The sequence below is a fragment of the Grammomys surdaster genome, unplaced genomic scaffold (genome assembly GCF_004785775.1).
Source record: "Grammomys surdaster isolate TR1022 unplaced genomic scaffold, NIH_TR_1.0 259, whole genome shotgun sequence".
Taxonomy (NCBI): domain Eukaryota; kingdom Metazoa; phylum Chordata; class Mammalia; order Rodentia; family Muridae; genus Grammomys; species Grammomys surdaster.
In genome coordinates this window covers 3,705,714-3,729,967 of record NW_021604700.1, presented here as the reverse complement: position 1 = coordinate 3,729,967, position 24,254 = coordinate 3,705,714, and the positions used below count along the sequence as shown (strand labels likewise).

The 24,254-nt window shown below is 43.9% G+C and overlaps 1 protein-coding gene across 1 annotated transcript in view; it reads left to right on the top strand.

The window, feature by feature from the left end:
* The window catches only part of Lamc1 (laminin subunit gamma 1), a 116,654-nt gene that overhangs the window by 50,404 nt on the left and 41,996 nt on the right, over window positions 1-24,254 (top strand). The window contains exon 2 of the mRNA XM_028775725.1: window positions 23,607-23,911. Coding sequence (XP_028631558.1) covers window positions 23,607-23,911 — 305 coding nt within the window. The remainder of the gene's footprint in view (window positions 1-23,606; window positions 23,912-24,254) is intronic.

Here is a 24,254-nt window from a genome sequence, read left to right as displayed (position 1 = left end):
CTTAGAACATTGGAAAGGACTTTTTGTTTTCCTATTTTAATGAGAAATTTAATTAAAATTAGTTGTGTAGTTATTAAAACCAGACACACGTAGTATGAGTCATATGCACTGCTGACTATTCCTGAGTGTGCACTCAGTTCTGTTGCCCTGATGTCATTGTCACTGTAGCTCTGAAGGCAGTAAGTCCAACACTCCTTAGCTCTGATGTTCCATGATCCTGTGGCTCAGGGAAGGAGTCCGGAATGACATTGTGTGTGGGAAGCAAGCAGTTTTGTTGTCTGTAAAGCACGTCATTGAGTTTATCGTGCAGCCTGTGGTCCATGCGGGGCTCATCTGTAGATGACAAGATGAGGAGAGCCCCAAGGCGTGGTTTGCTAAAGCCCCCACTTTCGTCTTCAGTGGAGCTGTGGAGGCAAGAAGATTGTGGTCCACAGGGACCTGGAGAGGAGGAGGGATGCTTTCTGTATGGATGCAGCTGGACAGAAACCCTGAGCCTGAGTCATGGCTTCCCTCTCACACACCTGTTAGTTTATGTGTCCTTACAGTGGAATTCCTGATAGAGGAAAGTTCAGGAGTGAAGGACATTTTCTGGCTCATGGTTCAGAGGGTCTTTGTGCAGTGCCATCGAAGACAAGGTGGGGGGGCAAAGTGAGGGGGACAGAGTCGGTGGTCTCGGAATCGAGGACTAGAACAGGCAGCTGGTGTAATCTTCAAAGGCTCACCTAGTGATCTACTTTTGCAAGCTGGGCCCCACCTCCTTAAGGCCCCACGGTCTCCTAAAATAATTACCACCCACTGGGGAACAAGTATTCAGAACATGAGCCTGTGGGGGGACATTACAGATTCAAACCATGATAGTATCCCAGCATGTCCATGTTACCATTAATACTTCACCCTAAGTGTTTAAACAGAAAACTAGTTTTCTTCTGTGTCTAACAAGTTAAGGAAGGGTATGGTGATTTTAGTTGTTACCAGGTAACTAATCTTTTCATGAAGACCTTTAAAGTCAAGGTGGTGCTTTGAGGGAAAGCAGCGCTGTAATTAAGAATGTCTGTACCTGGTGTAATTAAGACGCACTAGGGAAGCTTGCTGTTGTCTAGAGTAGAAAAAAGGACTTTAACAATGAAAACAATCTCAAACCTAATTAGCCCTGCATGCCTCTCATTACTGAAGTCTCAGGGAGCCGGGATGCTTTTGAAGTATTTGGCAGAATAATTATGCAGTATTTTCCTCTTACACAGTGTTCGTTGGGGTAGTCGCGAGTCCTTTTGGGCAGAGGAGGCTTGAGTAGGTGTTAGTGCTGACTTCACAAGAAGCCGCTTTTGTGTTCCCTGCTTAAGTGCCCGGTTCTTCCAATGATGCTTGTGCGGCTCACGGCAGCTCTGTCTCTCTGGAACTGACTTGTTCAGGGCAGTCAGGTTTTCAAGTGTGTTTAATTGTTGTATTGTTTTTGTTTTTAAACTTTTAAAAGTTATGTTATGCTTTTTTGTTTCCTCGTGTGAGTTTGCATCCTTTTTTGATGGAATTGTAAATTATAAATATGATTACAAATTATGAGACGTTCAGCAAGATTATCCATAGCAAGGAGTGTATCATATCTTTTGTTCTTGACTATTTACAGAACCTATGAATTCCAGTCTGTTGGTGACATGTTAATTAAAGAAAGGCTGGATCTTTTTAAAGTTTAGAGATTGTTTTATTTATCTTTTATGTGTACGAGTGTTCTGTCTGCATGTATGTCTGAGTATCACTTGTGTGCCTGGTGCCTGCAGACCAGAAGAGGGTGTTGGATCTCCTGGAACTGGAGTTACACAAGCTGCTGGTTTGAGTACTAAGAATCAAACCCCAGTCCTTTGAAAGAGCAGCAAATACTCTTACCATTTCTCTAGTTCTGAAACATAGTTTCTTAAAATACACTAAAGCCTAAAAGCTAAATTAGTGAGACAGAGTCCTCAGATTCCCAAATTGGAGCCAAAGTAAGAAACTTAAACCTCTAATGGATGAAGTAATTGCAACTTTTTTTTTTGTCATGGTTTAAATGCAACATGAGATGGAGGGGGTTGGTATAATACATGTATGTATGAATAATCACACGCTTTCATAGTGTAGACAGACTGGTGACTGAGGAGCAGAGAGGAGCAGAATGCTAATCTCTGGCCCACTCTGGGAGAGAGGGTGCTCTAATTTTAGACTAGCATTCTGATTATTTTTAGAGGACCATTGCTGGGGAGGGCAGTTTGCCACTGTCTGGAAGCGCTGTTGCTTGAGAATCCACCTTCCCCTGCCTGCTTTTCTCTGCAGATGAAGCAGGTTTCTGGTCCCTGAGCTGGTTTTCCGAGAGGACTTGCGCTGTGCAGATACCTGCTGCTGTTTTCTTGACAAAAGTAAACTCCATCAAAAATTACCTGTCTCACATCCTCTGCAAATATACCATGCCTTCCAGTTTAGTGTTTTTACGGAGTGCAAGCGAGGGGGGTGTGTGTGTCTGATTCTTGTGCTTTTTCCTGGGCTCTTTTCCTTCTGTTTGCTTTAGCCAGGTCCCATGTGTTAAGTTTTTGTTTTATCTTTTTATTTTATTTTTATCCCTTAGAAGCCTATTTGTTTTCTAATGGGAGACACCAAGGGAGTGGATGAGGATGGGAGGTGAGGAGGGGAGGAACTGTCATCAGGTATATCGTGTGAGAAAAATATTATCAATTTAAAAAAAAAAAACAAAAGAATTATAAAAGAAAAGGTGGCCTATCCCTGTTTCGTGGCCTCTGAGTTGGTTTGGTTGACTTTGGTTTGTACACCGAGGCTCTAGACTCTAATCAGCTCCTGGTGGCCTGATAACAAGTCAGTTTCTAAATTTGAAAAGCTGTGCATCAGGTGATTTCATTTAAAATGACTGCCCAGCACCATTGGTTTTTACAGTAGATTAGATGAAATTCTGCGAATAGAGAACTGCTATTTTTGTACTAAGATGTTCGTGGCAGGATATCTTACCTGGATATCTCAGTGAGAAATACAGTCCCCTGAAAATGTGGGCATTTTAAGTTTGGGTTTTTTTGTTTTTTGTTTTTTGGTTTTTGTTTTTGGTTTTTGTTCTCCCTATTATTCCCTCCCCCAGGATCTTAAGATACTAAGGTCCATTTTGTTGTATACCCATCATCAGTTGGTCTGCTTCTAGGGAACTGCATGGTTATGATATACACACATGGGAAATGGGGGCACAGATGTTTGTTTGGCTTGCAGTGGGTGAGGCAAGATGGCGCCAGGCGGAGTGGGATAGGGTAAGGTAGTTCACGGGTTTATAGAGGCAGCTTGATGCCTGTCTTCACTCCACTGACTGGCCCTGGCTCTATCTATGGAAACTAGGCTTTCTCTGGCTCTTCCCTTCTCCTGTGACAGAGGCTTTGGGACATTTGGGGTGTAAGACTCACTGAACTCATCAGGTCGTGGGTTTAGTCAAATCTTCTGAGATTAGAAATTTTGCTCTGTACTAGGTACAATAGCTAGTTATACCAGAATTGTTATAGTTTGTTGGTAATGGTTCGGCTTTTTGTTTGGATTTTTGAAGCTGGAGATTGAAGCCAGGGCTTGTGCGTGCTAAACTTCTGCTAATGTCCTCTGCCCCAGCCTGGGTGCTGGTGCTCTTTGTACGGTTTTAAACAGAGGAACCTTCGTTGGTAGACTTAATGGTAAGTCTTTTTTTTTTTTTTTTTTTTTTTTGGCCGGGGGTGGGGCGTGTGCTTACGTTTCAATACAGTTGTTTGCCTTACTATTTATTTCTCTTTAGGAGGTTTTGAATAAAGATTTTTGGCTATCTTAAGTATATAGATGGAATATTACATCTTTTAAAAATATTAGTCTTGTATGTTTTAAATCACATGTGAAAATTAGAATTTTCTACAAATTTCCCTGTATTTCAGTTCCTTATATATCTTGATACCCATAATTTGTAATCAGTTAGCCCAGATCATATCACACATATTTCCATGAATACACTTTGACTTAAATATTGGCATTAAATTTTTATTACTAAAAAGCTGTCTCTGGATGCACAGCTGATTCATATAACAGGACAGGAAAGTTTTTTGTGGTTCTGAGACAGTCTCACTGTGTAGCCTTGGCTAGCCTGGAACTTGCTCTCTAGACCAGGCTAAGATCAAAGGTGGTGTGGTCACCACCTCTGGCCCCAGAGCAATGCTTCAGTTTTCCCTGTGTCTTCATTCAGTCTATTCTTCCATGGAGCCTGGGTTTTCCTTTTTCATGTGGCTTCCATCCTGCATAGTCCTGTTTTTCTCTTTAACTTCTCACTGAATATTTAAGAACTTGGGAGTGTTTGACTCTTAACACATTCTTAGAAAGGTCGAGAACTGCACTAAGTTGAAGTGGGCCAGAGAAACATAGCATGCCTGTAAGCTTAAAACTCATTTCTAGGGATGGCAGGGAGGGAGGGGGGGAGGGGGGGAGGGAGGGAGGGAGGGAGGCCACTCTCGAGAAGGCTCCCTTGACTTATCAGGGTGGAATCACTGGGCAGTAATGCACTGCATGGCAGTCCTGCGATTCTAATCCTCCTACAAGCTCAAGTCAATAGGGGCTTTGTTCCTCACTGGGAAGAATGCATGAGCCTAGTAGTAGTGGGAGTTCAGGTCAACTCCACTGGTCTGTAATAGGGGAATTTCAAAATGATCCAGACACTTAGTTTTTCCAGCAAGAGACGTGAGAGCAGAAAACACATTCTTCTGTCTTTCTGCTTGTGTGTGGTGTGTGTGTGCCTCTGTGTATGTGCCTCTGTGTGTGTGTGTGTGGCCGGCTAGAGACAACTTTGGATATTGTTCCTCAGGAGGTATCTACCTTGTTTTCTTGTTTCATGTGTGTGTTTGGTCCATACATATGTGCATGTGTGTGCAGGCACATACGGAAGCCGGAGGTGATGTAGGGGTGTCTTCCTCAGGCACTTAATCTCTTTAGTTTTTGAGACAAGGACTCTCAGCAAACCTGTGGCTCACTGTTTTACTAGTCTAGGTACTCAGCAAGCCTTTGGATCTACCTGCCTCTCCCTCCCAGTGCTGGGGTTACAGGCGCTGCATAATCACACCCATTCATTTTTATATGTGCTCTAGGGATCTGAGCTCAGGTCCTCCTGCTTGTGAGCAAGCACTTTACCCACTGAGGCATCTGTTCACCTTGGTTTTTGAGACAGGCTTTCCCACTGGGACCTGAAGCTTGCTGACTTCTCTAGGCTGGCTGGTCAGCAAGTCCCAGGAATCCACCTGTCTCCACCTCCCCGGTGCTGGGACTACAGGTATGCATCATAATGCCTGTTTGTGTATGTGGTGGCGGTCTAGCTCAGATCTTCATGCAGAGCTACCTCCACAGTACATATGAAATTCTGGCCTGTCGCTGTTCCCTGATGGCCATTTGTAGTTGGAGATAGTGCTCTTTCTTGGAGGCTGGGTTGACGTTTTGTGGGTATAGAACCCAATGATGACATTTTCCTTATGCAAACACCTAGAAGCTTCTGTTGAAGACTTTGTCTTTAGTTATTGGTCAGATTTTAGCCTTTAAAGTAGAATTTCTGTTGTCTTCTGCAAATCACTCAATACAAGATTACCTGCAGTTGGGTTCACAGACCTTGGCTGAACAGAAAATATAGGTGAAGATGCTGTAGAGGTTTAGTTAAGTCTACAGAACAGAGATTCATTTAAGAGTTTTATTTGTTATTTTATGTTGCAGATATCATTCACTTTCATTTGTATCCCTCCCTCCCCCTCTTTCTCTTTCTCTCTCTCTGCCCCACTGAACCTGGAATTCTCTAATTTATCTAGATTGGCTAGCCAGTAAGCCCCAAGGATCTTCCTGTCCCCACCTCCCCATCATTGAGATAGCAGGCATGCACCACCATGCCTGGTGTTGTACATGAGAGCACTGGAGAGTGAACTCAGGTCTTCAGTGCTTGTGTGCCAAGCATTTTACTGTGTGACTAAGATACTTCCCCAGCCCAAGCTTTTTGGAATTGATATATTTTCATTAAAATTAATCTTCCTTTCCTTTCTTTCCTTTTTTCTTTTTCCTGTAATGGGTATCAAACACAAGTCCTTTCACATGCTAGGCAATACTCCACAACTGAACCGCATCCCCAGCCATTGCAAACTATTTCAAAGATCAGAAAGTATGGCGCAGATGTACTGCCTGCTGCACTGAGGCACTCTACCTAGACGAGAAAATAAGTGGACTTATTGCTTCTTACCCTCTGCGGTGACTCTTTTCTCCTCATTTTGTGTTTTACTTACCTGTATTTTCCCTCACCAGAATTTCTTTAGTGCAGAGACTCAGCTTTTACTTTAGTATCACAGCCAATTGTCTGGTACATGTTAAGTTTCAAAATATGTTTGTAAAATGAATATGTCATTGAATTAACTGGGCACAGACCACATTCACCTACATTTGCTGTTTTCTTCCTATAAAAATCAACAGACAACGGGCAGTGGTGGCACACACCTTTAATCCTAGCACTTGGGAGGCAGAGGCAGGCGGATTTCTGAGTTCGAGGCCAGCCTGGTCTACAGAGTGAATTCCAGGACAGCCAGGGCTATACAGAGAAACCCTGTCTCGAAAACAAAACAAAACAAACAGGCAAACAAACAAACATCAACAGACATGTGACTCCAAGGAGTGGCGGGCAGGGGCAAGACAAAATTCCTCATCCCAAAACTCACACTCTGTATATCCTTCAGTGTGCATGTGTCAAAGCTGAAAAAAATCCAACATGTAAATACTTCTAAGGTCTTTAAAAAATTCCAGGAAGAGTTTCATGCTCACGATTTGTGTAGAAAGGACCATTGTAGTAAGCATCATCCAGTCCTTGCTGTAGTAGAAATCTAACCTTATGTGCTGGTGTCAGTCCTCCATGACAGTGGAGAACTCCCGTGCTACCACCCTGCAGGCTTGTCACTGTTCATTGCTGAGGGGGTGTGGAAGCAGAGCCACAGGAATGTCAAAGAGTGATTGCTGCAGGGTTAGAGTCCGGGGTGCCATGCTCACGAATGCAATCTTCGCAGTTCAGCTTTGGGAGAGAGAATAGTCTCTTTGATAATGTTTAAAGACTGTCACACACAAAGGATTTAGGGATTTTTGGTTTTGCTTGCTTGTTTGATTCTTTGTTTTTCAATGTGGTCTGTTTTTTTTTTTTTTTTAAATCTTTTAAAAAAGAGTTTTGGAAAGATGCTGCCAAGCTTTATGTTTACATACAGACGATATCTCACTATAGAGTCAACTCAGCAAGGGCGCCTGGTTCGTGCCAAGGACAGTGCCCTGGGGATTGCCAAATAACACTTTTAAATCATGGGTTCATTGATGTCACCCAATTTAGTGACCTGTAGGCCAACATTTTCTAACAAATGCAGTAAGAATAGACAGAATTTTTTAAAAGCTAAACTTGAGTTATTTCTCTCTCTCTCTCTCTCTCTCTCTCTCTCTCTCTCTCTCTCTCTGCCCCCCCCCCGTGTGTGTCTTAACACACTGCTGCAATATGAAATGTCTTTTTTCCTATGCATTATTGCCAGAAAAGCTTTTTAAAAAAGTTATGATAAAAAGTGCCAAAAAGCTTCAAGTTCTTGCTTTTTAATGAACTTTTCTGGAGCAATAAAACTTGCACAGAGGGGTAAGTACTCAGGTAGCCAGTTACATGACTTGGGCAGTAAGGGACAATACAGATGGAAAGCCTCTTGGGGACAGGTTTTACCTGACCTGAACCTGGCAAGACAGGTAGTATTTGAAGAGAGTGGTTTAACAAAGGGAAGACTGCAGAAGGAGTCAGTGCACCTTGGAGAGATGTAGAATATGGTTTGGGAACAGACAATGAAGCACAATTAATCAGACTTTGAGATGTTTGCATTAACTTGCCTGGAGAGTTTGCACTTAATCAGGTAACCTGCTTGGATTGATATGGTGGGCTCTGGAATACTTCCCATCCCCACCCCCAACTCTATTCAGCATGGAGCTCCTAAGAGAATTTTTCTGGGTGGCTTTTGGATACCAAGTCTCTGGCATCAGATCAAAGAGAGCTGGGAAAGGGTGCTGGCAGTTCTCCAGGATGTAAATAGAAAGGTAGAAAAGGTCCCATTGTGGGTGCGTGTGAATCACCCTGTGCAGGAGACCCAAGGTGCTGTCTGCTTGAAATATGTCAGAGGGTGGATTGGAAGCATTTCTTATCACGCTGAATGTTTGCTCTCACTATAGAGGGAAAGGCAGATAAAAGGGCTCAACCACCTAAAATATGCTGTGTGGCTTATCTGTCAAGTGGCCCCTTTCCCCTCCATCACTGAATCTGGTATACGTGTAATTTATAAATCTGAGGATTTATTAGGGAGCATTTCTTATCTCTGGAAAGGGACATTTATTATTTAACTGCCCAAGTCTTTTCTATTTTTTAACTGGAGAGAATTTTAAAATACTTTGTGAAATGATAATGTTCGTTAAGGAAAAAATGATTGCTGTAATTAGAAAAGCCTCGTCTTTAATGACTATAGCAGTAGACACACTGGTCATTTTGATGAACTTCCACTTAGAAGTCTTTTTAAAAATCAACTTTTTTGTTTTGTTTTGTTTTTGTTTTTTCGAGACAGGGTTTCTCTGTGTAGCCCTGGCTGTCCTGGAACTCACTCTGTAGACCAGGCTAGCCTCGAACTCTCGAACTCAGAAATCCGCCTGCCTCTGCCTCCCAAGTGCTGGGATTAAAGGCGTGCGCCACCACCGCCTGGCTCAACTTGCTTTTTAAATAATTCATTTTTTTTTATTTCCTATGCACTGATGTTTTGCTTGTATGTATGTCTGTGTGAAGGTGTTGGATTCTCTGAAACTGAGGTTACAGACAGTTGTGAGCTACCATGTGCTTGCTGGGAATTGAACCCCGCCTACTTAGAAGTCTCTATTCTTTGTTGCAGCAGATTCTCAAGGGCTGTAAATTGGGGCTATCCTAGGAATTACTGCTTTCACTCTAAATCATTGGAAAACTCAACCATGCTCATGTCTAGGTGCCCAAGTTACTTACATCTGGTGTAGGGAGAACACAGCTTAGCTCTGTGACCGGAGCTCACAGCTTAACCACAATGGGATAGCAAGTGGGATAGCAGGCTGGGAGGGACAGAGGGATGAGAAACCATGAGGAACTTCTAAAGGCTTCCGTGGAGAGTCACGCCCCTGCAGGGAGGGCACATGAATGAGAAGTGGGACTGTTATGCTTATCTTCTGAAGGCATCTGCTCACAATCACTCACTTGTAGAGGGGATGCCAGCTGGCTGGGTATGTTCATGATGTAAATTGTCCATCCGCTCAGAAGAACAGAAGGACAAGGGGGCCTTGTGCAAGACTGAATTCCTACCCAAAAGCCAAGGGCGGGAGGTTCTCATGGAGATCTAAATGAGATCTGTTTGAGTTTTCCATTTCATTTGCAGTTTTCCACATGTCATCTCTCCCGCTCTCCCGCCCGTGATTCTCATTTGACGCAATGAATCCGTTTCTCTGCTTTCACTGTTCTGCTTGGGGTAGGGAGGGACCGCATTGGAAAAATGGTGCCTCTTTTTCCAACAGTCTTATGTTCCTTGTCTTGCTGCTTGCCTGTTTCATTTTCATGAGTTGTATGAGTAAAAGAATATCATTCTTTAAATATAATTCATTTAAAATGATAAGTTCTGTTTGCTGCCTTTGTACATGTTCATTTGCAAGAAATAAAGTAGTTTTCCCTCTATGAAGTAGTATGTACTTCTAGGTATTAAGTGCATTTAAATTGTCATTAATCTTAAAAAAAAATTCTAGATAAACTTCTGTCTTTTGTTATTTTGGTACTACAAGAAAGGTTCAGATGTAGTGAATCAGATTTTAAAACCATGTGCCCCGTAGAAAGAATAGTAGAAGGCTTAGCAGAAACCTTTTTTTTTTCTCCAAAATTTTATGTATTAAAAAGTTAGTGTTTCATTTTTAACATTTTCACATAATGTATTTTGATTTTTTTTTTGCCTTTCTCCAACTTCTCCTGGCTCCCTCACCCACTTAACTTCATTTTTTTCTTAAAACTGAAGCCAAAATGGCAAGAATGCATGCACGTGCTCGTGCGTGCGCACACACAAACACACACACACACCCCTGTTTTGTATTGGCCAACTAAGCATGAGGCCTGCCCTGGAGTAACACCATTGAAGAAAACTGATTTTTCCCTCTCTCCACAGCTCATAGCTTCTTGGCTGGGGTTGGAGTGGGGCGGATTCTGCTTCCATGTTCCCTCTCAGTGCTGGGTCTGTACAGTTTTTGTCTCCCCTGTCACAGGCCCTCCGAGTTCGTACATGTATCAGCCCTGTTGTGTCTGGAAAATGTTTCCTTGGAGTCATCCACCACCTCTGGTCCTTAACAGTCTTTCTGCCTCTTTTGTATAGATCCCTGGGCATTGAGAGGGGCAGGAGATTCCATTCAGGACTGAGTGCTCCAAAGTCCCCCACTCTCCGCTCATTCTTGTGGGGCTCTTATCTTCAATGAGAGCCTTCTCCAATGAGGATTAAGCAATGCACTGATCTGTAGGTATACTGATAGATCATTAGGAGTCACATGTTCATTTAGCAGAATGATAGTGATAGGTTTTCCCCTGGGGCCCATAAAATCTTTGTTTTTATATTCTTGGATTTCTTAGACTGTCTGACAGTCTCATAGTAGATATCTTGTTGTTGGCCATGCAATGCTTCCCATATAGCTCTGCTCTGGTAGCCAGTAAGCAGCCAGGGATGCTTTACATGGGAGTAGGCATGGCTTCATTCCAGTGAAACTTTACAGAAATAGACAAGCTCCAGAGAATCCCCACGCTATATAGTCTATGAGACCTGACTTAGAGGATACATCCCCATGCAGAGCTGGACCAGGGATAAGGTTAGTGATACTTCCCTCCACCCACTCACCCCCCAAAACAATCTTCAGTGTGCGTCAGTTGTGAAGCTCAGGAATACCTGGAAACTCGAGTATCAGGTCTGGAATCCAGCATGCTATAATTCTTCAGTCTCCTTCTCTCCCTGCCCCTTTTCTCCTTCGCTCTCTTCTTCCTTCCCTTCCTTGTTCCCTTCCTCTTCCCCCACCTCTCCTTCCTCCTCGGCTATCTATGTGAACATCATGCACTTTGTTCTTAAACTTCCCAGGTTTACATTTTTCCCTTCTTAAAAATAAACAACTGAAATTTCTTCTCTGAAAAGTCAATATTTCCACACTGATCTAAACCAGCAGAGTGTAACAAACACCCTGCCTAAAAATGCCAGCACTACCCAGCAGACACCTGGCTTAAACAAGCCTAGACATCTAGACAAAGGAACAAACAGCTTTCTTACCTCTTTGAGTGTACTGAAACAGAAGTTAACTCTTTGCTTCTGTATCTGTTCCTCAGGATGAGAATTGCTGGTGGTCTTAATAGTGTAGCAATTTGTGGGGGAGAGAAGGGGCCTGAAAGGATGAGGAATTTGACCCATGTTTGCATGTAAAGGATAACATCATGACATTTTAGACATGTAGTTTTCTAAACATCAAATGTATATTTTTATTGGCCTAAGAAGTACAGCCTTGAGGAAACTGACTTGAGAAAGAGAGGTGATGGAGGTTGGACCTAGCTGGTCAATCACTCCAAGCCTGTAGATACTGAGTAACCAGCCCCTGTTGCTTTTCTGGCCTCTATTTGTCTCTGGTGGATCCTTGCTACACTGTTTTGCCTTGAAATGCATCACCTGTGAAAGTGAAGGGAGCTGTTTGGGTTTGCCCCATTCTTTCTACAGTGTAACACTCGCATTCAGATATTTTCTCTCTGGCTTATTTAAAGTCTGAGAACCCAGATGAAAGTGCTTATAGCACATGTGTTAGTCTTGTTTCTGTTGCAGAGATAAAATGCCCAGCAAGCAACTTAGGAGAGAGAGGGTTCATTTAAGCTCACAATCCCAGCCTATAGTGCATCATTGCAGGGAAGTCAAGTGGCAGGACCTGAAGCAGCTAGCAGTATCTGAAGTCAAGAGCAGAGAGGAGGGTGAGTGAGCGCATGCTCAGCTCACTCTCTCCTTTGCCTCTAGTGTAGGACCCAGCCCATGAGATGACGCTGCTCACAATCAGGATGGGTCTTCCCACTTCGGTTAACTAAGTTAAGAAAATCCTCACAGGCTCACTTTTAGCCTGTGTGATATAGACAGTTCCTCATGGGGACCTCCTTCAAAGATGATTCTAGATTGTGTCTGCTTGACAATTAAAACTAGTCATCTCAGCAGGGATGTAGTTCTCAAGCATAATTGCATATAAAAGTCAATGTTTTTGGATGTAAAATGAAATTTTTAGAACTGAGACTTAAGATTTATTTGCCTTTTTCAAAAGTATTCTAGGTGATACTGCCAGTTTGGTGTCTAATTCAGGACCAGGATATGGAGAGCGCTATACCCGGAATGCCTAGGCACAGGCTGTGTAGAATGGGAGAGAGCTCTCTGGAACTCCTGTCGGCTTTGAACTGTTTGGCTCAGAATTAATAAATACTTTCTGCTCTTGCAGAGAACCCAGATTTTTCCCAGCACTCGAATATTGGCTCACAACTATCTTCTGACATCTGAGGGCTTCTGTATATACCTAGTGCACATACATATACATAAAATTAAATATTTCTTGAGTCACTTACAGTGATCCTGAAATATCTGTCATTCCTTCTTTCTCTCTTGGGAATCCTTGGTAAAGCTGTCCCCATGGGCTTTACTCTAGTGAGCATGCTGGACTCACTCTGTGCCATCAGGAAAACTTAGTGTCCACTGAAACTCCAGGCACATTGAGTCATTCCAGCACAAGACATGTTATCTTCTAGCCTTAGTAAAAACCATTTTGGGACCAAGGAGATGGCTCAGATGGTAAAGGTGCTATTTGGCACACACATAGTGGAAGGTCTGAAAGAAAGACAGATACACACACACATTAATCTTTTTAAAGGAAATTTGTCCTTAGTTTTTGTTTTTTTCTTTTCTTATTCTTTATAACAGAATTACTTGGAAATTGTCTTTATTAGGTGGAGTAATCTGTGCCCCACCCTGCCCGACTCCACCCACCCCAGCCCAACATTCTTTCTTGTTTTTAAGTAGCATTTTACCAAACGACTCGTCGAGATAATAGAGACTTCCAGTTTGTGAGATCTAGTGGCCAAGGCTCAATCTCCATCTTTCAGAAATAATGGACTCAGCTGGTTTCTCTGGTTTCTCTTATTGAAAAACATAATAATTGGTTATTCAGGTGGTCAGCCCTGAAACTATTTACATACAAGTAACATTATAGAGACTGATCAAGCTGTATTTATGAGTTTATATGTATTTAGTAACAAACACACACACATACTCACACACACATCCCTGATGTAATTAAAATTAATGGACAAAGAGCCCATAAATTTGAAAGAGAGCAGGGAGGGCTTGGAAGGGAGGAAGTGATGTAATATCATCTCAATAAATAAAAGTCTCTTTCTCTTTAGTAGCTATTTCTCATGAGTCCCAGTGTCCATCTATCCTCATGTCTGAATCTAGTTAAGGGACATTTTTGCTAAACACCAATTCTTGAGAACTTCCAAATTTTTCTCTCTTGCCTATACCTTTTCCTCTCTATACCTTTTCCTCAAGTTCAGAGTTGGTCTGTCTGTTCCTGTGGTAGTGGAGTTTGAACCCAGGGCCTCGTTCATGCCAGGGGAGCGAGCTACCACGGAGCTCCAGCTCCAGCTCCAGCCTCGCGTGTGGTAATTGCTCACTTGACATTCCCATGTGGTGTCTCATAGGCACCTCTGACGCATACCCATAGCAAGTGCCAGTTTCCTCAGTCTACCCCTGCAGTTGGTTCAGTAAATGCCAGCTTCACCTTTTCAGTTGCTCAAGCCAAGGCTTATGCCTCATAGCCAGTCAGTCACTAAAACTCGTCTATTAACCACCCAAAATTGTCTACAGTCTACAGTCTGACCACTGCTTATTACCACCACCTTGGACCAATCTATTGTCATCTCTTGCCTAGGTTATTGTAGTCCCTCCTCCACCAGCTTTTTTTATTTTCTGTCCCAGCTAGAGAGTGTTTTGCCAGTACAGTAGCCCAAGTGAGTCTTAAAAAAGTAGCAGTCAGGGAGGTTGGTGAGATGGCTCAGTGGCCAGACACACTTGCACACAAGCCTATCAACTTAAATGCAAGCCCATAGCTCACAAGGTTGTCCTCTGACCTCTACATGTACACGGTATGCGTAAAGCTGCATTCTCACACACATGTACAAAATATAAATAAATAGAATTGAAAAGTAGCAGAGCATGTACATTTGCCTACAGAGTTCCCCAGTGGACTTTCACTTAGTAGGAACCAGGTCTTCTCAATGGCCTGCAAAGTCCTGTGTCCTTGGCCCCATCCCCTGATGCCCTCCACCTTACTCATACTGACCTCCTGGCCACTACCTAAAGCATGCTGGCAGGCTCAGGTATTTGCATTGTCCTGAGGAGGCTTCTCACCCACATGTTGTGGTGTTCCACTTAACAGTCTGTGCTCAGATACCACCGTTTCCATGTTAGTGAGGCCACCTCGGATAATGCAAGGTTAGATAGCATTCCTTCCCCCCACCCCGTACTTTCTATCATCTGACATATATAACATTGTGCGTGTGTGTGTGTGTGTGTGCATGCACACACATGCATGCTTGTGATGAGTGCTCATGTTTGTGCGCGTGTGTATATGTGGAGGCTGGAATTCACTATCAGATACCTGAGGAGCCACACACTGTTTTTTGGGACAGGGTCCCTCACTGTGATTTGGGACTCACTGATTATGCTTGGCTGTCTAGCCAGCAAGTCCCAGAGATCAGCCTGTCTCTGCCTTGACAGCACTGGGATTTTGTAGGCATGTGCCTGTTTGGCCTTTTATGTGAGGGCTGGAGATCAAACTCAAGACCTTAAAGTTCCCCATGGCAAGCAGTGACTGAGCCATTCCCCCAGTCCACAACATTAGTGTTTGTTTATTCCAACCCTAGCCCTGCTCTGACACCTACTAGACTGTGAATTCCACCTGCTTGGCACCAACCATATGTATCTTCTTCTCTGCTGTGACCTCACGCTTAGAATATTGACTAGCTGGCCACATATTAACGTTTGGTAAATATTTGTTGAGTGAATGAAAGAATTTGGCTACACGATTCTCAGGACCAGTGAGCACTGTTAACTCTGACCTAATGGATAGCTGTGGTAAGAAATGAACGTGCAACCATGAAAACTGAGAAGGCCATTTTGTACTTAGCCATAAATGGCTTTATAGGAATTTATCATATGGACGAGAGATGTAAATGGAGCATGGTTGTGGGGAGCGGAAAGGGGACATGTTCATTGGGAGCTACAGGACCAACCAATGAAAGGTATTCTTATAACGTGAAAGGTTAGAATATTCTCAGAAATTGTCATAGTGAGCTTTGGGGAAATTCACTGACTAAAGAGTTAATGAGGAAACGAAGCTGCAGTATTTAACCTTCTGTGGCTCTGTGTGTTGTGGGGATGGGGTGAGCTATTGGAGTTTGTCTTGGTATGTACTACAGTGCTATCCTTAGATGCTGGAAACATTTTTTACAGTCAGACTATCTTCTCGAGACTCCTTTACTGATAGTCACCCTTCTGTGCAGATTAGATAGCTCAGAGCAATAACGACCTTCCCGAAAATTCTGATGCCTTCTTTCCCACACATTTAAAGTTTCTCTACTGCAGCATATCTATCACTGCCTTTTTGCTTACTTTATTCACTCAATAAATTTAATCACCTGCCTTCTCTGTCTGCCTCCCTCCTGTCAGTCGGTTCCCACAGCTAGAACTTGACTTAGCAGAGTGAGGAGATTTTTTTTTTCCCTGAGTATGTGGCTGAGTGGGAGGAAGGACCGGCCTCATTCCTTTAGCTTGGCTAAAGGATTTCAGGCATGTTGTGACCCACTAGCCTGAATCAGGGCTTGTATTAAGTCTTGTAAGCATGAGGTTCGGGTTAATCAGCCATGTTCCCAGCCAGTTCTTGGCTTGGGCTTTCACTTGGTAATCGAATCTCTTTGGCTGAAGCTATAACATGAAGGGGCAGAGGAGGTACCCAGATTAGAATAAATATATCTGATGTTTTGTATTGGAAAATGTCAGTCTCTAATGGTAATTTACACCTATTTTAAATGACCTTCCAAGCATGCTTGACATTTTAATATCAGTTGAGAAGTCTCTCTGTCTGTGCAGTGGCTGTCTGACGAAATGGCCATGTTTAATAACCAGGTCGAGTCAGAATAGTTTGCCCTTTCAATTTACTGAAGAGTATGTAGCCTTCGGAGATTCTGTTCTTCGGCAATCCAGGTGGATAGTATCAGGTGGGTTTGGGGGGAATATAGGGAGAGGACAGAATTGTGTCCTTCACCAAAATTTCAAGTTTGATATTTTATGGAAAAGTCTAATTTTCTTAGAAATTGGGATATTTTTGACTCTAAAACCGCATCATCTACTTCAAAACGTGTTCTTCTCTTTAACTCCTTACTGACCTGTACCATTGTTCTTATAAATAGCCTTTGATGTGTAGACTAACTCTTACAAAAAAAAAAAAATTTAAATACTTTTCCTCCCCATACTCTGTGTCTGCATTTAGCATGTCTGTGTTATAGCGTGGCACAAATGTGAAATGTGAAGGAAAGTGCTCATTTACACACACTTGGAAACATGGCTCATTTACACACACTTGGACTGTCAAAGGCCTGGCCATGCGTCTGAGAGGAGACTGTCTCAAATTGAGAGCTCCAGTGTATTTGTTATAATAAGTTTAGTTGAAAATTACTATATGCTAGAAAACTGTCAAGGTTGTCCTGTTTGTAAACTGTAGTAGTTTAAATGTACTTTCTGTGAGTCTGTGCCCTTTTTCTCATAGTATTTGGCTACTTGACAAAGGGTGAGACTGTGAACAGTCGCTGAAATCTAAGGGAAAGAAATGAGTTACCCTCCTTTTCCCCTCTTCCCCCACCCCTCTCTTTCAACACTCTATTTGAAAGATGATGCTTAAGGCAGTAGAAAGAACCTGCCCTTCGCTCAGGCCCTCAGGACCAAGTTTTCAGTAGTACGGATGACTCTGCTGAGCTTGCTGGGGTCACCTCAGCACATTCTGGATGTGCTTAACTGTTCTAGTGCTTTCTAGTGGGTTGGCCTGAAGATCCCAAACCCAGCCCTGACTTGGCCCTGGACTGTGTGGATTGGTGGGGCTGTGTTTGTCTGTAGTCATCTCTGAGGTGCAACAGTGACAGCTGGTGTGCAGCTGGACATGTTGTCCTGGGAACCCTCTGCTCACAACCCTGAGAACGTTTTCAAACAGTTGCATTCTGCGTCTACTGTTTGTGTTAACTGTTTGGAGAGTCCTAGTTAGTAGCCTAAACATACACCATCTCTAATTGACTGTTCTACAGCTATCTTAGTGTTACTCTCCTGAGTCTTGACTTCAGAGAGAAAGAAAGAGTTAGCCTGTAAGTTCAGTAGTGAATCCTGTGGCACCTAATTTGGTTCTTTAGAAGGACCTTCCTTTGTTCTGATTCAGCCCTCGGGAGGCATTTTGGAATCCTGGAGAGTTCTGTACGGCATTATCGTTCATCAGTAAACTCTGAAGGCAGTTGTTTCACAAGGTCCTCACGGAATTCCTCTGAACAGCACATAACAGAGAAACGTTTATGTTCCCCGGCAGTCAGTGTTTGCATCCAACTCTGAGACAGGAAGAGCTTCTCCCTACTCAGGGAGATTAGAAATACTTTACCACGTAGGAGGCTGGAGCAGAATTCCTTGGCTTGGCCCTGCTGGAAGCATGGCTGCATTCCCACTGTACAGGCAGCCCCCTCCTCTTCCCTCAGCTCTTCAGCCAGCATGGACTGTAGGATTCAGAGCAGAAAATATGAATTAACTTTGAGTGTTCCATTCTAAACATCTACACTTGAGGGTTTTGTTTGTTTAAGGGGAAACTGTGGCAGGGGAGGAAGCGGGGCAGCAGAACTCTCAAAAGCTAGGTATTTTCTGTAGGGTGTGTGGACCCATGGCTTGTCTTTGTCTGCCTGAACAGGAGGTGATGCATCCAGAAGTTAGGATTTCCTCAATCATTTGATCTGGCTTCTGTTCCTCAAAGCCATAGTGTCTAGTTTTGCTTTGATCTCATGATGAAATGATAGTGTGGCAGACTCACTGGATTGGAAATCAGAACCTGGACATATTTTCTATCTACCTTAACAATGAATTTGTTTTTACTTTGCCAATGTGGAATTAGAAGATGGGCCAGTAAGAGGTAGGGAATCTGGTAAGATACAGGGAGGGCAGGTAGGAGAAAGGAGAGACAGAGACAGACATAGGAGCTCTCAAGTGTAGCACGCAAGCTTTAGTTTTCCAGGTCTCAGTCATTCACTGTCATCATAATCTCAGTAACACAGTCCGCACGCCCTGGCCCCTCCATTCCATTTCTTGATCTTGTCTGGTGTGTGTGTGTGTGTGTGTGTGTGTGTGTGTGTGTGTGTGTGTGTGTGTTGCTAGGGTTTGGACCCAGAGCCTCTTCACTCCTTATCCTGAGTTCAGGATTATAGGATTACAGCACCACACTGGGTCTGTTTCTTTGTTGTCCAAAGTAGATCCAAAGTCCTTGAAGCAATTTCCATGTCTCTGTCCTTCAGGTCCATCAGTAAAGAGGATGCTCTAGGCCGCTGGAGGAAATAATACTTCGGCAGAAATATCTGTACAAAGTTGTGATCATCACCCTCTTCTCAGAGGCCAGTCTTTGCCAAATAAGGCTACTTTTTTTTTGTATGTGTGGGGAGGGGACTGGTTTGTGAATGCCTGTTAAAGCATCTTAAGTGGGCCAGCAGAATGGCTCAACGTGCAAACAGTTCTTGCTTTACAAGCCCAATAACCTGAGTTCAATCCCTGGAACCCAGTGTGGGAGGAGGGAACTGACTCCCAAAAGTTGCCCTCTGAGCTCCACGGGCATTCCCACAACTCACTGTGGGAAAGCACAATAATAAATTAAATAAATTCTAAAAATTAGAGCTCTTTAGATATTCCTCACGCACCTTCCCCAACTATCTTTGCCCCCTACCCTGAGAGCAGGGGAAGCATTGTCAGAACTCTTTCAGTTTTATCCCTCAAAGAGTTGCTTGAATTTGTAAGTAGACAGACTTAGGAGGCAGGTTACTCCCCCACCCCCACCTCCAACCCCCAGCCCCAGTAGAGCCAGCTTCCAGCCAGCACTGAATTCTGATTCTGTTTCTCATCCTGTATCGTCCCCTCTGTGGACTTGAGCACTGTGGCATTAAATATGCACTTATCATTCCTACCTAATGCCTAAAAAGGGGAACTTTTGCTTCAGTGACCTGAGCCCCCAGTATCCTCCCCTCCCACTGCTCTTCTTCATCCTGTGCTTAACAAGATGACCTCATCCCCTGCTTCTGTCCACTGTCCACCCCAGGGCCATCATCCCTGCCCCTAAATTCTTTTGTGGTTTGCTGCCAGTAGATATTTCTTTAGCACTGTCTTATTTTGACACTTGACTCACGGCAGATTTGTGTGTATGTATGTATACACATCCGTGCTTGTGGTTTGGGGAACCCTTGCAGGTAGGTTAGCGTGTATACATATAAGTGTGCCCGTGGTTGATATCTGGTGTTCTCAATCACTTTTCCTCATTTTCTTTTCTTTTAAAAAACATGCAGGGCTGGAGAGATGGCTCAGTGGTTCAGATCACTGACTGCTCTTCCAGAGGTCCTGAGTTCAATTCCTAGCAATTACATGGTGGCTCACAACCATCTGTCATGGGATCTGATGCCCTCTTCTGGTGTGTCTGAAGACAGCCCCAGTTTGAAGATGAGCTATAGTATACTCATATACATAAAATAAATAAATAAATCTTTATAAAACATGTCTGTCTGTGTGAATGTATGCCGTGTGTGTGTGTGTGTGTGTGTGTGTGTGTGTGTGTGTGTGTGTGTATGTCCTTCCAGAGAAGGAAGCCAGAGGAGGGCTTGCAGTCACCTAATGCAGGTTCAAGGAACCAAGCTCAGGTCCTCCGGAAGAGCAGGAAGTGCTATTATTGGCCATTGGCCAAATGGCTGGGCTATTTCTCCAGCCTCTCCACCTTCTACCTTGAGACTGAGTCTCTCTCACTGAACCTAGAGCTCACTGATAGGCTGAACTGAGTGGCCAGCAACCCGAGGGGTCCTCCTGTTCCCATGTCTACTAGAATTACGGGTGCACACCCAGCTCTTTGTGTGGGTTCAGGGGCTCTGACCTTGGGTCCTCATGCTTGAGCAGCAGACACTTTTACTAACTTAGCCATCATCCCAGACCAACTTTTATCAGCAGATGTTAATGTTACTGATCGCCCCTCCTCAGCATCTGTTTTTCTGGTTCCTCCTCTCCCTGGTCACTCCTGCACTGCATGCTTTGTCTTTTCGTCTGTCTGTGCTTTATGCCTTCTTGTTCATCAGGATGATGATGGAAACTGGTTTTTAATGTAACACACTTGCTCCTTGGTCTCTACCAGTTCTTAAAGCTTTGGTATCTACATCCTAAGGAGATCCTGTCTTATGTCTAAGTAGGTATCTTCTGGTCCTGAAGTCTTACAGGTACTTCACAGCTACTGTATCTGAGATGAACTTACCAGCTACTTTTATAACACTGGTTATCTTGTTATTTCAGTGAATGGCACCATTTTCCATTTTAATCCAGAAATTTAAATTTCGTTCCTAATCTTCCACTTGATGGGATGAGAAGCAGCCGTTCTGACAAGGGTGTAGAGAAAGTACAAGTAGAGGTGGTTTTTAAAGCAGCATCTGATCCGCTCTGTCTACACTGGGCCTCTCGAGGCTGGCTCCCTGCGCTCCACGCCAGGTCCATTCAGTCTCTGGAGTTTACTGGCCCTGCTTCATGTTTAGCATGCCATTGCTCCTGGAATATCGCCACATCTTTAAGATGCTGTTCGTCAGGTAGGGCATGATGGCACATACCTTTAATCCCCTGCACTCCTGAAGGCAGAGGCAGGCAGATCTCTGAGTTGGAGACCAGCCTGGTCTACATAGTGAGTTCCAGGACACCCAGGGCTTGTAAAGAGACCCTGTCACCAAACCAAACCAAAACATAAACTGAAAGAATAAAAAAAAATTGTTCTTCATTTCTATCTCTTCTAATCTCTACACTGGCCATAAAGTCAAATCTGAACATGCATTTCCTGAGGTAAGTCCTTCACTAGTGACTGTTGACCTTCTGTTGGAACTGTTCTCATGATGTTTTTCATCTCCAGCTGTCCTCTGTACTTCTGGCTACTCTGCAGCTCCTCTGGTGATCACCCCACTCCCACCACACCATTTCTTTAGCTTAGTCACTCTTTTCATTAGTTCTAAGCATATTTTGGTCTTGGAAGTCGATGCCACTTTCCTCAGGAAACACTCCACAAACCTGGGTTTAGGTGGCTTTCATCCATGCCCCTCAGATGGAATGCCCCACCCTTGTGATAGGACCAGCACGAGGAAACTGCATTCCTGTGCCCACTGAGCTTAGACTGTGATCCCGGCAGTGTATGTGGCTGTCTGAGCAAGTTACCACAGACCTCTTTCCTCTTCTTTGTGGCCAGAGGTGAGAGAAAAGCTGCTCTGAAGTGAGGCCTAGCACTCAGCTGGGAAGCCAGCAAGCATCAGAGCTTACTGACAGCATGTAGGTCTCTGGGTGTTTTGCTGCTATGAACACATGAGGAGCCTTGTATGCAGACTTATTTTAGAAGGTGTCTGCCATAGGTCAGGGTGCTAAAAAGCACTGAGATGTCAGGAAGGTGGGAAAAAAAGAAACGCAAGGTAATGTGAAAGCCCATGAGAATCCCAGGCCACCTACTCCTGTGCAGAATTGACTGTTTGTCTTGTTGGAATGTCTTAGATAGTATGTTTCTGGAATACCATGCATACTGTACAACAATCTCATCCTCATGGCTTGCCATTTTTCTATTTAGCAGAGACAATGGTTCTTTCAACAAAGTTGTAGAAACTGTCGTATGTGACCTGTTGGGAAAAGTGCTATGTGGGTACCTTAGGGAGATCTGTATTTCTGGAATGTTCTTTGGTGAATGTAATTAATTACTAAGTAGCCCCTCGATCAGTTAGGTCCTTGTCTGAATAGGTCCAAACCCTTGGTTCAAGGGTTGTCTTCATAAACTCTATTATAATATTGCTTCACACTTCCTAGGACTTTATAATGGGTCAAGGATGTGCAAGAGTGGATGGGCAGGATTGTCCTTGTCTTTGTAAAAGAGAAACTGCTACAGAGAAGTCAGACAGCTAGTAAGTAAAGGAGCCAGGCCTGAGCAAGGCCTGAGCAGAGCCCTCATGGAGCCCAGGCCTGTCTTCTTGAATGCCTTAGCTTTATGTTTCAGTTCAGGTGTATGTGTGTGTGTCTGTCTATGTGTCTGTCTGTCTGTCTGTCTGTCTGGAGGCAGTTATTAAATCTCTTCTATGATGTGGACCAGTTAAGAAAATCAGTCTTGCCATAGATAAAGCTGGCTAGGAGGATCTGGCCTGGCTGCACACTAGAGGACTTCCCCGGCATCTCAGAGGACAGGAGTCCCTGTTCTGCACGGGAGAAAATTGGGGTGTTTTTTTTTTCTAAGAGGTGAGTCACTTGGAGGGGGGGAGTACATGCCACCTCCTTGAGAGCAGAGAGTTGGTCTGTACACATCCTGTGCCCAGTGTACACAGGACTGAATATGGAGTTGTGCTGAGCAAATACTTGTTGACCCAGCTGTGGTCACTGTGTCTCTGGTATGGCAGAGACATAGCAGAGCAAATGTCTTGTAAGGCCTCACAAGAGCTTGGGTGGGGATTAGATAGCTGCACAGTGTCTGAGGTCAGGCCATGCAAACCTTTGGCCATGCCCTGGCTGTGCAGGGACTCCTGACCCACTGGCCCTTCTTCTAGAGGGCTGGCAGCCCACGACTCCTCCTCTTCCTGTCCATTGTTGCTCAGAGCTTGCTTCTCACGTGTTCTCTGGTGAACATCTTCAGATATAACCTTTCCCTTTTTTATGTCTCTTTATTGGGCTTTTGAATGAGGTTATTTCTCCATTCCTGTTTATGTCTCAAACCCTCTCCTCACTAGGGTAGATAATAGTTCTGACGACAGCCTTCATGTGCCAAGAGAAGCACTCTAGTTAATAAGGGTAAGGCTTTGAATGTACTGAAAGTCCCCAGAGGACCCATTCCAAAAGTTTTCAGATTTTTAAGAAAATATATTTTAATTAAGCAGTCAGTGAAGCACCAGCATTAAGACTAGGCGAGCTTATTATTTAGTTTTATTTTAAAATGTATTAGTACTGCAGTTATTCCACAAGCTTTCATGGCCTATGTTAAGAACCAGTTGTACTTTGTATTTTGTGGGGAAATGTGCAGTTTCCAGGTTTAGAAGAACCTACTGGCCACTAGTGTGTTCGGTGTCCTGAGGTTTTCTTGGTCAAATGCTGGGTTCCTCCTCATCAAGGCTCAAACCTAGTTAGGAATGGGGGCCTTTCTTGTCTTCATCCACATGACTTAAGAATTTTGATGTGTTTGTTTCACAGGAAAGGCCTTTGACATCACTTATGTACGTCTCAAGTTCCATACCAGCCGCCCAGAGAGTTTCGCCATTTATAAGCGCACCAGGGAAGATGGGCCCTGGATTCCTTACCAGTACTACAGCGGCTCCTGTGAGAACACGTACTCAAAGGCTAACCGTGGCTTCATCAGGACTGGAGGGGATGAGCAGCAGGCCTTGTGTACAGATGAATTCAGTGACATTTCCCCCCTCACTGGCGGCAACGTGGCCTTTTCAACTCTGGAAGGAAGGCCAAGTGCCTACAACTTTGACAACAGCCCCGTGCTACAGGTAGGCGCTCACAAGGTGGTGTGGGAGCCAGCTGTTCTACCTTGACCTTAATCGTATGGAAATTACCCAAGTGAGCAGCGGTCATGTGGGTGGCTAGATTTCATGCTGTCTCCTGTGTGTTATCTATAAGTGAAAAAAAGGCCATTTTCTTCCCACTGCCTTGGGAACATGTGTTCTAATGTTCTTTTCCTCTTAAAAATATAACCCAGGGTGCAACCTTTATAAAACACACGTTAGTTTAAGGAGGTTTTTTGAGACAAAGTCTGCCCATCTATGCAGTTGAGGATGGCCTTGAACTCCTGACCCTCTAGCCTCCACCTCCCCAGTGCTGAGATTATGGATG